Genomic DNA, 15,400 nt, shown 5'->3' on the forward strand with positions numbered 1-15,400 from the left:
TATGGAGGTTCCCAGGCTAGGGGTCGAATTGGAGCCGTAGCCACCAGGCTACACCACAACTCACAGCAACACCGGATCCTTAACCCACTGAGCAAGGCCAGGGATTGAACCTGTAACCTCATGGTTCTTAGTCGGATTCGTTAACCACTGAGCCACGATGGGAACTCCTCTTGTATTATTTTTGTACACATTTCTTTACAGTTTTATTCATTAAAAGCATCAAGTTGTTGGGAAGCACTTTTTCTTTAATCATCAACATGATTACTCCCTCTGTTATCTAACAACCTGCCAATTTTCTTGATTTGGCTCTGTAAATAATACATTTCTTTCCTTTTAACTACACATTTTTATTTATTTATATATTTAAAAATTTTTTTAGCCTGCACCTGTGGCATGCAGAAATTCCTGGGCCAGGGATCCAACATGCACTACAGCAGTGACCTGAGCAGTAACTATGTCAGATCCTTAACTGCTAGGTCACCAGGCAACTTCTGTAAATAATATATTTCTGATGCATCTCTTCTCCTTTTCTAATTCTGCTCATCATTTCTGGCCTGAATTCTAGCCTATGATTAGTTTGTTCCCTGCGGATTTTTCTGCCCTGAAAGTTTACACACTGTTCCTAAATTAATCTTCTGAAGCATGATTTATAATCATGTTACGCTATATTAAAAACATCCTTCGTGGAGTTCCCGTCGTGGCTCAGCAGAAATGAATCTCACTAGCATCCATGAGGACACAGGTTTTATCCCTGGCCTCGATCAGTGGGTTAAGGATCCGGCATTGCCTTGAGCTGCGGTGTAGGTTCCAAATGCAGCATGGATCCTGCATTGCTGTGGCTGTGGTGTAGACCAGCAGCTACAGCTCCACTTCGACCCCAGCCTGGGAACCTCCATCTGCCGTGAGTGTGGTCCTAAAAAGAACAACAACAAAATGAAATAAAATGAAAACACCCTTCATGGAGTTCCTGATGTGGCTTAGCAGGTAACGAATTCGACTAGTATCCATGAGGATGCGGGTTTAATCCCTGGCCTCACTCAATGGGTTAAGGATTGGGCATTGCCGTGAGCTATAGTATAGGTCGCAGACAGTTTGGATCCCATGTTGCTGTGGCTGTGGCCTAGGCCAGCAACTATAGCTCCGATTTGACCCCTAGGTGGCCCTAAAAAAAAAAAAAAAAACCCCGCACCCTTCAGGGTACAGGGTGGTCTCATAATCCAAAGGAAAAAGTGTCTGGTTGAATTCTTAAGTTGGTATCCACCTTCACAAGCTCATTGTCAAACTCAGCGCAAATGATCTTAATGTTCCTGGTGAGTTTTAACCAAATTAAATATTTGTTGGTCTTCAGATGTAATTTTACTTTCTCCTCTCTCTGAGTCCTCTGTTTGCAATCATAGTTTCTCCTCTAATCCCAATTTCTGAAGTCCAAATACTCTGTGTGGCCTCACTAGTAATCAGGAAAATGAAGTTAAAATAATACACTACTCATATCCATCGGAGTCATAAAATATGAAGCTAATTATACCCAGCATTGGCCAGAACGGTAGAAAATGACGTGCTGTCATGCACTTTTTTAAAAGAAGAAATTGATAGAACTTTTTGGAGGGCAATTTGCCATCAAATTTCCCTTTCCAGATAGCTGTCTTATAGAAATACTGAACCTGTTGTACATGTGTATTTGCTGAGCATTATTTCTAATAGTCTATCACAAAGAAATACATTCTGATATTTCAAGTGTATGGAATATTATGGTCATTCAGACAAATGAGGTATACATCTGTGAATACTGATGGAAGGATGATTTTTTTTTTTTTTTTTTTTTTCTTTTTTGGCTGCTCCATGGCATACAGAGTTCCCAGGCCAGGGATCAGATCTGGGCCACAGTTGCGAAATTATACGTCAGCTGCAGCAACGCTGGATCCTTTAACCCACTGTGCTGGGCTAAGAATCAAACCTGTATCCTGGTGCTGCTGAGATGCCACCCATCCCATTGTGCCACAGCGGGAATTCCAGGATGTTTTTTTTTAAAATGAGTAATAATGTTTATTAGGATTAAGGTTTTTTTAAATTTAAAGTCCTCTCTCTGTGGAGTTCCCGTCGTGGCGCAGTGGTTAACGAATCTGACTAGGAACCATGAGGTTGCAGGTTCGATCCCTGCCCTTGCTCAGTGGGTTAACGATCTGGCGTTGCTGTGAGCTGTGGTGTAGGTTGCAGACGTGGCTCAGATCCCGCGTTGCTGTGGCTCTGGCGTAGGCTGGCAGCTACAGCTCCGATTCGACCCCTAGCCTGGGAACCTCCATATGCTGCAGGAGCGGCCCGAGAAATGGCAAAAAGACAAAAAATTTAAAAAAATTAAAAAATAAAAATAAAGTCCTCTCTCTGTATAAACACACACACGCAGACACACACACACACTCACAGTATATACTGACACTTTGCCTCCAAAAATGTATATGCTCTATATACACACATATATATACAGACACATATAATATGTATATGTATGTGGAGTTCCCACTGTGGGTTAAGGATCGGCACTGTCTCTGCAGTAGCTCGGGTCACTGCTGAGGTGTGAGTGTGATCCCTGCCCTGGTGCAGTGAGTTAAAGGTCTGGTGCTGCTGTAGCTGTGGTATAAGCCACACTTGTGGCTTGGATTCAGTCCCTGGCCCAGGAACCTCCATATGCCATGGGTGTGGTCATTTAAAAGAAATAAAGAAACAAATGAATATATGTTTGTATATTAGTTGAGAAATATGCAAACAAATATACTTGAGAAAAGGCTGGAAAGTTATCATACTAATATGTTGAGTACTTACTTTGTATCATTTTAATCTTTACATGTTATAATAATGTATTTGGTATTTGATGCTTGTGAATGCTAGTGGTAAAGAGTATTCTCCAGTTTTAAAATTTTGTCTTCTGTTTGTGGCTGGAATGTAGAAATACAGTGTCCCTTCTTCCCCCATTCTGGTATATTGAACTTGTTCCCAGGGCTCTTTCTAAACTAGAAATTTATGTTATACGAGTTGCCATCGTGGCTCAGCAGTTAGTGAACCTGACTAGCATCTATGAGGATGCAGGTTGGATCCCTGGCCTTGCTCAGTGCATTAAAGATCCAGCTTTGCTGTGAGCTGTGGTGCAGGTTGCAGATGCAACTCGGATCCCGCATTGCCGTGGTTGTGGTGTAGGCCAGTGGCTCCAGTTCCGATTGGATTTCTAGCCTGGAAACCTCCATATGCCATGAGTGTGGCCCTAAAAGACAAAAAGACAAAAAGACAAAAAAAAAAAAAAAAAAAAAAACTAGATTTTTCTGTTATAGAATCATTTGTCTACAAAGATTTTATTTTTTATTTTTCAGTTCCCTTTCCTTGTTGCCTTATTACACTGATTGGGATCTTCAGTATAATATTGAATAGAAAGATAGAATCCTTTTTCATTTCATTTTTATTTCATTTTATTTGTGTTTTTTCATGATTTGAAGGAAAGCGTTCAATACTTCATGATTAGGTTTTCTGTATGCCAAGGTTTGTCTGTAGATAGCTTTAAAAAATCAGATTAAAGAAATTCTCTCTCTTTTTTTTTTTTTTTTTTTTGTCTTTTTAGGGCTGCACCCGTGGCCTATGGGGGTTCCCAGGCTATGGGGCAAATCCGAGCTGTAGCCGCTGGCCTACACCACAGCCATGGCAACGCCGATCCATGCCACATCTGCACCCTGTACCACAGCTCATGGCAATGCTGGATTCGAACCTATGTGCTCATTGAGGATGCCAGTCAGATTTGTTTCTGCTGAGCCATGATGGGAACTCCTAAAGATGTTCTCTCTGTTCCTAGTGTTCTAGAATGAATCAAATGACTCAAACGAATCAAACTTGGCATGATACATTGTCCTTTTTATGTAATGCTGGATTTGGTTTGCTAATGTTTTACTTAACGTGTTTATATCTGTGTTCGTGAGAAAGATTAAAGATTACCCCTAATTTTCCTTTCTTATAACATGTATTTGTTAGAGTTTTGCCATCAAGGTTACGTTGGCCTCATAAAAAGAAATGATTCCTTTTTTTACCTTTTCTGAAAAAGGTTAGTGTAACATTGATAGGTTTTTGTTTTCCCCTTTCTTATATGTTCACAGGTAATCATACACATTTATCAGATGTGTATCTCACATTCTGCTTAGTATTTTTAGCCTCCCACAGAGCCTTTTATACTGGACTGCATTTAGTATATGTTTAGTTTGTTGCATAAATAAGCACGTCTTTTTATTCAAAGCATGACTTTCCATCATCAGCAGTGAATTCATATCTCCCATCAGAGTAGGTCAGCAGATCTGGGGTTCAGCAGCAACACTGTTAACCTCTTCATTTTTTTCCAGTTGTCCAGTTGAGGTCATCCTTCCATGACCACCAACTAATCTTTTTAAATCATTCCTACTGTTTTAAATTCAATTTTAGTGTTTATCAAAGTAACACATGTAAATACAGAAATCAAATAGTTCTACTTGGCTTATAACAAAAACAAGTATACTGCTCTACTCCTTCCTACTCTTAGTTCCTTCTCTCAGAAGCATCTCTGATGGTTTAAAACTGCTTTAAATTCGTAATTATTTGCTATGTGTGGCTGGTTATGATAATATTACCATCAGCTCCATTTCCTTCTATAGCTTTTTTCTCCCTGAAATTAATCGTCTCATGTAAATATCATTTCAATAAATGCAGATGCATCAAGCAATCTGTTTTTTTTCTTATGCTTTTTAGGGCCACACCTGCAGCATATAGAAGTTCCCAGGCTAGAGGTTGAATAAGAGCTGCAGCTGCTGGCCCAAACCACAACCACAGCGACGCCGGATCCCCAGCCCACTGAGTGAGGCCAGGGATCGAACCCACATCCTCATGGATACTAGTCAGATTTGTTTCCCCTGCTCCACAGGGGGAACTCCTCCCCCCCCCTTTTTAATTGAAGACGTACTTCCTGAATTTCTTTATCATCTTGCTCCAGGCTGGATTTGCTTGCTTTCTAGGCCAATTTCCTTTTACTGTTATCCTGGGAATGTACTTGCCAGTCTCCTGGGTGCTGAACCTGCTCTTTCCCAGATTCCATTTCTTTGGTTAATTCCTTTTTCATGGTAGAACACATTCTCTATTAGCTTCTTGAAAAGAGGTTCAAAGGAGGTTAAATTTCTTAATCTGTTGCCTATCTTTTCCAACTTGTAAATTGCATACCGTTTTTCTGCTCTTTTGTCCTCTTTGCCCTTATGGGTTCATGTCTTCATTTTTGACCATCATTTGAGTAGACTTGAATTTAACCCCCCTCCATGGATCTGATGTTGACTCAGGCAATGGCTTCTCATCTGCAGTGTCTCTCCCCTTTTCTCCATTTATTAAAATTTAGCTTTATGCTCACCCCTTTCCTGGAAGTTTTCCTGATATTTCCAAAGTGTTAAGCTAATGTCTTTCTTTGATTGAACTCATCAAGAACCATGAAAAAGTTTTATAGACATTTGAAGGACTATTCAGAGGAATAGAGAAGGAATGAATGTATTTGTTCTTTTTGAAAGAGGGAGAAGCAGTGGGGGTGGGGGGGCCAAACACACAGAGTCAGCACACCGTGAGAAAGAACTTTCAGTTCAGCAGTAGAATAGGTTGCCTCTTCAGAGTCTGGGGTGTTATAAAAAGAACTCTTTATTTGGAAATGAAGCTTGAACCAGGTAACCTTTGAGTAATTTTTTTCTGTGTTCTGTGTGTGAGGGTGTTGTTGATCACAGATACTTTGTGTGTACTAAGCAAGTGGGGGAGGCCAAAAACCCAGAGTTCTCAGAAACCCTGCCCCATTTCATCCAGAGAAGTACTGTTTTTAATATGTCTTGTATGTTAGAGAGTTTTCATTAAAATTTACTTTGAAAAATGAATTGTGCTTTAAAATTTTTTTGAAAATTAAGTTCTTTTCTACATTTCTGTGAACTGAAGATTTACTGTGTATTGGACACTTACTTGCTCTTCATTGCACATGAATGTCTAGTCTGTTACTCATTTTCTAGTGTGTATGTATCTTTTCTTAGAATGAGTTTTAAGTTTTCTGGTAGAGAACTTATCATATTTTCTTACTCTGTACTTTTAGAATCTAACTGGTTTCTAATAAATAGCTGTTGATGTATGACCTGACCCATAATAAAACATTTCTGTTGAATGTTCTCCTTTCCAAGGTGCCAATCGGATAGTATTAGAAGACTCCAATATCTTGCAGCCTGTGGGACTGACTGTGTTTGAAAATTGGCTATATTGGATTGATAAACAGCAGCAGATGATTGAAAAAATTGACATGACAGGTCGAGAGGGTAGAACCAAAGTCCAGGCTCGAATTGCCCAGCTTAGTGACATTCATGCAGTAAAGGAACTGAATCTTCAGGAATACAGTAAGCGCTGATGGTTACTGAATTGCAAGTTCCCATGTTTGTTGCAAGAAAAAAGATAAAATTAAGATGTTGTTTTGTGTCTTCTTCCCTCATTTAAGACTTTCATGAACTTTTAGTTTTGCCACTTTTAAAAACTCTTCATGTTTTTAAAGCCTTATGTTTACCTGGGAGCTCTTTGATATTAAACATCTTTTCCCTGTAAAACGGCAGTGGGGAAAAAGAATGTTCTTGCTTATTTTCAAAAATTTCCCCAGGTGCAAGAAGGACTCTGCTTGTCATGTCTTCTCTTCTTCATCTCCTTTAAGAATATTGGTGTAAAGCATATATTTCTTTTGTTGCGTGTATGCCCCCGTGGTTTCAACAAAAGCAAAAATTACGCTTATATAATGATGAATATAATTATCATGGAAATAAACTTATTCTTAAGCAGAAGCAAAACAAACTAAAAATTAGTGTGTATGCTTCTACTAGTCATCTTGGCCTAGTTACTATCTGTTAATATAATACTATTAACTCCTGTTAATATGTATTTGTCATCAGATGTACCTTCATAGCAATCAGTACTGTAGGTCTTACATGATTATATCAGGAATGAAAATGTTAAGTGGAGGACTAATGAGAAAACTATTGAAACTCCATAACTTCATGGCACAGTGCTTTCAGAACAAATATAAGGAGTTCCCGTTGTGGCTCACTGGTTGACGAATCCAACTAGGAGCCACGGGGTTGCGGGTTCGATCCCTGGCCTTGCTCAGTGGGTTAAGGATCCAGCGTTGCTGTGAGCTGTGGTGTGTGTCGCAGACGCGACTCAAATCCTGCATTGCTGTGGCTCTGGCGTAGGCCAGCGGCTACAGCTCCCATTAGACCCCCTAGCCTGGGAACCTCCATATGCCGCAGGAGCAGCCCTGGAAAAGGCAAAAAGACAAAAACAAAGCAACAACAACAAAAAAACAAATATGGAAGGAGGACAGACAGAGTTCCTCTTGTGGCTCAGTAGGTTAAGGACTCTATGTTGTCTCAGTGAGGATACTGGTTCGATCCCTGGTCTCTCTCAGCAGATTAAGGATCCACTGTTGCCACAAGCTGTGGTCTAAGTCACAGATGCAGCTTGGATCTGGTGTTGCCGTGGCGGTGGAGTAGGCCTGCAGCTACAGCTCCAATTGAACCCCTGGCACTTCCATTTGCTGTAGGTGTGGCAGTTAAAAAAAAAAAGAAAGGAAGATAGAGAAATGGGAGTATCATAGCTTGTTCAAGTCTTCATTGTGTTGTTACTGTTCTGAACTTAGAAATTAAATTAGAGGTATTTGGATTTAGAAACTTAGAATTGCTGTCATTCTTTGTTAGACATGTAGTTCATGCTAAACATTTAATAGAAATAAGGTAGAGATGATAAAATGGCTAAGTTATTTAATCAGCTGTGATAGGAATATTTTATTGGAGAAAATCTTAATGGAGGTTTTCAGAATTTGGGGAATATCTTTTTTAATAATTTAACATTTAAACGTGGTTTAATTTTCCAATTTTTAATAACAAAAATGGGAGTATTGTTTATCAAAAATGTCTTAGAATTAAAAGGTCGAGAAACACTGCTCTGTAGGTTATACGTTCTAATCTAGGGACTGATGTCTATTTGAGGACATCTGTGTAATACCACACACCTGCTCATTTGTAGATAGCTGACTCCCTCAATCTCATCAACATACACTGAGGCGGGACTGATGTGTTACTGAGAAAAGACTCAGGTAGTAAATGAGTGGCTATGTTGGATGTTGGCATTCCGCGACGACAGCACTCAAGTTGCTTTTGACACAAGCTAAGTAGAAAAGTCAAAGCAAGGATTTCATTAAATATAACTTAACAGACAGACTTTGAAATGATCCTGACAGTGTATTTATTTAATTTAACCCAAATATAAGGAAATTAAACATTTACAACATTGCAAGTTCTTTTGCAATTGACTGAACAAATAATTTTGATTGAGTGGTTGAGTTCATGTGAACTTAAATTTTTTTCTTCTAACAACTCTTATTTTAAGTGGATTTTTCATTAGAAGATACTTTTGGGGTACAGTCATATTATCTCTCTCTGTAGAATTTCTGAGTCAAAAATCTTTAGAAGTTTTTTTTTTTTAACAGATTCGGTAGAACAATATCCAGGTTTCAGCATTGTCCATAGCAGTTTTTAGTTTGAATAATCAGCTTTTCTTATTCACAAAAATTAACCTGAGCTGTACCATTACCTTACTTTAAAAACTTTAAAATATTTTTATATAGGTATGTAAAGACAGTTGTTAGGTGTAAGTATTTTGCGTTTTTAAATTATTATCCTCATTTTCTTGTAGATTGTATAGGGCTGGGGTGAGGAATTGTATTGTGTGGAAATAAAGTCCAAGGTGACTTTTATGTTTGGTTTTCTTGGTAACTCATAAATAATTGATTTTGACTGAGCTGTTCTACTTTCTTCCCCTTTCCTTTCCTTTCCTTCCCTCCCTCCCTTCCTTCCTCTTCCCTCCCTCCCCCTCCCTTCCCTTCCCTTCCCTTCCCTTCCCTTCTCTTGCAGGACAGCACCCTTGTGCTCAGGATAATGGTGGCTGTTCACATATTTGTCTTGTAAAGGGAGATGGTACTACAAGGTGCTCTTGCCCAATGCACTTGGTTCTGCTTCAGGATGAGCTATTATGTGGAGGTAAATATGTTATCAAGTCGGAATGCCAACTTGCATGTTCCAGAACTTAGTCTCGCATTCTGTGACTGTACCTTTAAAAATGGTTAGGAGTTCCCTCGTGACCCAGTGGTTAAGGATCTGGTGTTGTCACTGCTGTGGCTCAGGTTCGACCCCCGGCCTAGGAACTTCCACATGCTGCGGGTGCAACCAAAAAAAAAAAAAAACAAACTAAACTCTTTCACATGTATTTTGCCGTGATTGGGGGGAAAAAAAATGTTTCAGTGTTTCCATGTCAGGGTGCTAGATTATTACTCCAATAAGGCAAATCCTGGAAAAATTTGCCTTTATGTAGTGATAATGTAGATAAAACTGAATCAAAGATATCACCTGTGAATTAGAAAATGTCTTTTAAAAGACCAGTGGTTTTGTTCTTCATATTTACTGATTGTTTTTAATATATATATATTAAGTGCATAGTCTGTGAGTTTTCACAGATGTATGTATACAACTGTGTTACCAATACCCAAATCAAAACACAGTGTTGTCATTAAGAAAAGTTTCCTATGTCCTAGCAGACTCTCTTCCAGAACTAGCCACTCTTCTGATTTTCATCCTCATAGTTTAGCTTTGTCTGTTCTTGAATCATGATGTATGTACTCTTTTTATGTCTAGATTCCCTAGCTTAATATGATGTTTTTCAGATTCATCCATATAGTGGATGCAGCAGTAGCTTTTTTCTTTTTACTGCTTCATATTATGTTTCATTGTGTAAATAAGCCACAATTTACACATTATTCTTGTGTTGAGGTGCATTTTAGTTGTTTTCAGTTTTTGTTATTAAAAGTAAAATTGCAGTGAATATTTATGTACAAGATTTTCCTTGTGATTTTGACACTGATTTTACAGTGGAGATAAATAAAATACAAAATCTGAATTCCTCTCCTCTGCTTGGCCTTCTAGATGTGTTTTCTTTTGAGCCTTTCTTACCTACCCATCTCATTTTTTATTTCTGCCCGATCTGCTCACTCTATTTTTGTGTGGCTATTTGGAGTTTGACCTTACTGTGGCATGTTCTGTTTGTTTTGCTTCTGTGGATTTACTTGGGGTATTTCAGAGATATATTTTTCTTCTTGCCTGCACATCCTTAATCTTACTTGTTGTCAAGGTGCAGCCGATGAGTCTCCTCATGATCTTTGAAATCTTCGCTAGCTGTTCTCCCCTTTGTCTGACCTTTAGCAGTTATTATCACTGTGAAGCTCAGAGATATGTAATCACATTTGTTTTATATTTTCAGTTTGATCCTAGCCCCAACTACATTAAAAAAGCTCTTTAAGGACCTGGACTATATTATATCTTATTTTTATTCTCTATATGATCTGTTATAGTGCCATATACATAATAGGCTCAAATCCCTCTAAAGAATCCCTCAAATTCCCCATGTAAAATGTTCAATATTCTCTGTTTTAAGGATAAAAGATTTTCTAATCCATTGTTTTATAATTAAGTTGTTAAGTTTTCTAGACAACTTACTAACAGATAAGTTTTTAAAAGGACTTAGTGGGCCTGTGGTATAGTAGTAAAGGCAATGGGCTAAAAATATGGAGACTGCCCTTCTAGTCCTGGTTAAAATCATCCCTTGTTCATAGAAAGCTCTGTGATCTTGGTCTCTCTTGGCCTCAGTTTTTCTCATTTGCAAAACAAATTTAGGAAATCCCCAAGAAATGGGACTGAATAGCAATTCTCTTTTTTGCTTTGTTTTGTCTTTTAGGGCCACACCCCTGGCATGTGGAGATTCCCAGGCTAGGGGTCATATAGGAGCTACAGCCGCTGGCCTACACCACAGCCACAGCAACATCAGATGTGAGCCATGTCTTCGATCTACACCATAGCTCACAGCAATGCTGGATCCTTAACCCACTGAGCAAGGCCAGGGATTGAACCTGCATCCTCATGGATGCTAGTCAGATTCGCATTCGCTGAGCCATGATGGGAACTCCGTAAGTAACCATTCTCAAACGTGTCTCAGCATATTTTTGCATTTTAAAAAATTATCGAGAACTCAAAAGAGCTTGTGTTTGCATAGGTTACACTTATCTATATTTACTGTAGTAGAATTTGAAACCAAGAACTTTTAAAAATATTTGTTAAAAATAACAGAAATATACCCTTACATGTTCTTAAATTAGAACTATTAAAATTAACTGTATTTTCTTTTTTTTTTTTTTTTTTGTCTTATTGCCATTTCTTGGGCCGCTCCCGCGGCATATGGAGGTTCCCAGGCTAGGGGTTGAATTGGCGCAGTAGCCACCGGCATACGCCAGAGCCACAGCAACGCGGGATCCGAGCCGTGTCTGCAACCTACACCACAGCTCACGGCAATGCCGGATCCTTAACCCACTGAGCAAGGGTAGGGACTGAACCCGCAACCTCATGGTTCCTAGTCGGATTCATTAACCACCGCGCCACGACGGGAACTCAAAAATTAACTGTATTTTCTAAAGCAGAATAATTTTAGTGGGAAGTGTGGCATTGTTTTTAATTTTTGTAAATCTTGTTAACGTTGGGCTGGATCCTCATGTCTGCTTCTGCATTCAGTCTATTGTAGTACGTAGTTTTGTTGAAATACATGGAGAAATTTGGCCCCATACAGATATGTATGGAGGCCTATAATAATAGTCTTTTCAAATAATTTTGTATATTCATCTTGAACTCTACACTAAATCTTGCAAGTGGTAGTTTTCTGTAGGTGTAGTTGCAGTGTGGTATTTGGAACTGTATCAGTTCACTTTTCATAGTCTCTTATTTTGAAATCCATTAAACTATTTTGTACTGAATGGATATATTAGCTGTCCACTATTTTGTAACCATAAACCTTGGTCATTTGGAAATACTAGAATTCCATTCAGAAATTCCCGTATCTTCAGATTTTGATGCATTTTTGTTATACAGTATCAAATCACGTTAACATTATCACCAGTCTCATTGTAAAAATACTTAAGTACTAGGAATCTGTCACATTTACAAGTGTTGGATACAAGTCGTCTGAAATTATTTCTGATTGAAAGTTCCAGTGTTATGATTTGCCACAAAAGTACAATGTTATAATTTGCCATTGTTGTCCTTGAAATAATAGACTCACTGGTTCAGTTTTAAAAATAACTTTCTGCCAAATACCCAAGAGCAAATATCTATAGTTTATCTCTCAGTTATTCTTTCACATGAAAAGGGTGTCCCATTTTGGATTGTGTTTACAACTCAGAATGCTTTCCCTTGAGAAACCATCGTGTTTACACAGCACAAGCTTTATGCTTGCTTCCCATTTTATCAAACAATATTGAAGAAACATGTACTCAAAGAATGATTTTAATATAATTAATATATATTATTGATATTGTTGATTAATATTAATAACATTAATTGTAATGAATATTTTTACTAATTCATCAAGTACATTCTTCAATGAAAGTGATTTTTTTCCCCCGTGTGTGTGTTGTGTGTGGCTGTGTAGAACTGTTAGTACAATGTGGTACTGTTGCCTTGAGTCTGCCAAGTTATGAATCCTAAGCTAACCTAAAAATACTTGGAGATAGATGATTATAAATTGAGTATTCCTAGGTTGTGTGTGAAATGATAATTTATTATAAATATAATTATACTAGTTGAACTATAATATATGAGGAAACTTCTGTCTTATAATTTTGAAAGTTAGTGAATCTAAATGAAGTAGTTTAAAATGTATGTTTTAATCTCTGATTAGGTGAGATAGTTTATAAATTTTATGTATTATAAGGTTTGTTAATGTTAATTATTAAATGAGCTTCACTCAGGTGTAAATGTTTGTACCTCTGTGTGACTATCACTGTTTTTGTCACTCCCTCCCCTTTGTTCATTTGAAGAACCCCCAACGTGTTCTCCTCAGCAGTTTACGTGTTTCACGGGGGAAATCGACTGTATCCCTGTGGCTTGGCGGTGCGATGGGTTTACTGAATGTGAAGACCACAGTGATGAGCTCAATTGTCCTGTGTGCTCCGAGTCCCAGTTCCAGTGTGCCAGTGGGCAGTGTATTGATGGTGCCCTCCGATGCAACGGAGACGCAAACTGCCAGGATAAATCAGATGAGAAGAACTGTGAAGGTATCTAGAATTCCTAGCCCTGGCTGTGGAGTCCACTTTCCATTAAGCTGTTTGAAATTCAGAGTATTGCTTTGGTCCAGTTAATGGAAGATTTGGGATTTTTCAAGTACACTTGGCTGTATTGTTTCTAAACATAGTAGCATATTCTGAATTGTTTTAATTCACTTAATATGCCTATTACTAATGTTTATACACATTAATAAACCTTGCAGATTGAGAAATGAGGTTGAAAGATTAGACCTTCAGTATGTAAAAGTATTCCTTGTTTCCAGTGAACTCCAAATTAGTGGATTTATTTTTTATAATGTAAAATAATTTCATATTCTTTCCTCTACTAACCTTAAATATGGTGAAAAACAACAACATAAACAAATTCTTTGGAATTTTTTAGTGTTCCGAAATGCATGTAGAATTCTTTAATTCTTCACAGAATTATTATTGAAAGATGACAGAGAACAAAGGAGGGAGTTCCCATTATGGCTTAGTGAGTTAAGGACCCCACATTGTCTCCCTCAGGATAGAGGTTCGATCCCTGGCCTTGCTCAGTGGGTTAAGGACCTGGTGTTGCTGCAGACTATGGTGTATGTCGCAGATGTTGCTTGGATCCGGTTTTACCATGGCTGTAGTGTAGGCCTGCAGCTGCAGCTCCAGTTTGACCCCTAACCTGGGAACTTCCATATGCCCTAGGAAAAAACAAAACAAAAAACTGGAAATTTCCAGCTGGATTCCTTTTTATTCTCTTTTCTCTCTACCAAATGAAATCCCCAGAGAATAATTTTTAAGATTGCTCTAAAAGTCTGAACTTTTTTTTTACTTGCACCCAAAAAGAACCTTTCGAGTTCCGCCAGTTTGTCTCTACATTGACAGCAAAAGTAAGAAAACTATTTGTATCTTTTTTCTCCCCCCTCAGTGCTTTGTTTAATTGATCAGTTCCGCTGTGCCAATGGTCAGTGCATTGGAAAACACAAGAAATGTGATCATAATTTGGATTGCAGTGACAAATCGGATGAACTGGATTGTTGTAAGTATGACTAAAACTTTGTTTACACTTAAAGGAGAATTTTTAAAGTACTTCTTTTTTTCTCTTTTTTTTTTTTTTTTCTTTTGCCTTTTTAGCACTGTACCTCCTGCATCTAGAGGTTCCCAAGCTAGGGATCTAATCGAAGCTGTTGCTGCCATCCTACACCAGAGCCACAGCAACACCAGATCTGAGTTGCATCTGGGACCTACACCACAGCTTGTGGCAATGCCGGATCCTTAACCCACTGAGTGAGGCCAGGGATCGAAACCGCAGCCTCACGGTTCCTGGTTGGATTTGTTTCCACTGCGCCTCGACGGGAACTCCACTTTAACTTTTATATATGTTTGAGGTTCACTTAAATCCAATGTTTCCATATTAAGAAGTGAGTTATTAATGTTAAGCTAGTTATATGTACTAGGGATATCTTACGTTTAACAATTTCTTAAAGACAGTAGTCTACTTATGCACAAAAATCTTCACCGAAACATTTAGTAAAGCATCAGAAAAGAATAAATGTTGTTTTGCTAAAACTAAAGTTAGGAAATTCTCAGGCAGTTTAGATACATGGAAATCAAGTCTAAACACGAATTGCTGAACATTGGTCCATGTTTAACATCTCCCATTTTTTCTTGACAATTTTCTACCAATTTCTGGGTGACTTTAAGAGCTTCCTTTAAATGCAGCCTGAGGACACTTGAGACACCACACAGCCCGAGGCCTAGAGACCTTAGGCTAAATAAGTAACCTATAGTTTCTTCAGGGTTCATAACTGTTGACTATAATGTCTTAACATAAAGTATATTCCAAATTAACAAACTTGGTTCTGAGTGGAATTCAGCATAAGCCAAGACTGCCTTGTTGGAAGTGATTTTGTGGAATTTAGAATTCATTTTAAAACTCCTTAATCTTAACAAAGACTTTAAGCTGATATTTTACAAAATTCAAATGAGATATTCACTAAGACTTTTGGAATTAGTTTTGTATTCAGCAAACACATGCTGAATACCTGCTCTGTGCTGAGGACACATGGTACCTGTGCCACGTTTCTCAGAGTCCTCTATGCTTGCGGTAGTGTAAGAATAGGGATTTTAAAGCCCAGGCAGAGATGGATTCGAATTCTAACTCCACTTCTCACCAGCAAATTATTTGCTCTTGTTAGACCTCAGTTTCTTCAT

The 15,400-nt window shown here is 38.3% G+C and overlaps 1 protein-coding gene across 1 annotated transcript in view; it reads left to right on the top strand.

Moving 5' to 3' along the window:
• The window catches only part of LRP6 (LDL receptor related protein 6), a 169,679-nt gene that overhangs the window by 139,392 nt on the left and 14,887 nt on the right, over positions 1-15,400 (top strand). The window contains 4 exon segments of the mRNA XM_021092344.1: positions 6,198-6,407; positions 8,967-9,092; positions 12,968-13,204; positions 14,115-14,225. Coding sequence (XP_020948003.1) covers positions 6,198-6,407; positions 8,967-9,092; positions 12,968-13,204; positions 14,115-14,225 — 684 coding nt within the window.

The sequence above is a fragment of the Sus scrofa genome, chromosome 5 (assembly GCF_000003025.6).
Source record: "Sus scrofa isolate TJ Tabasco breed Duroc chromosome 5, Sscrofa11.1, whole genome shotgun sequence".
Taxonomy (NCBI): domain Eukaryota; kingdom Metazoa; phylum Chordata; class Mammalia; order Artiodactyla; family Suidae; genus Sus; species Sus scrofa.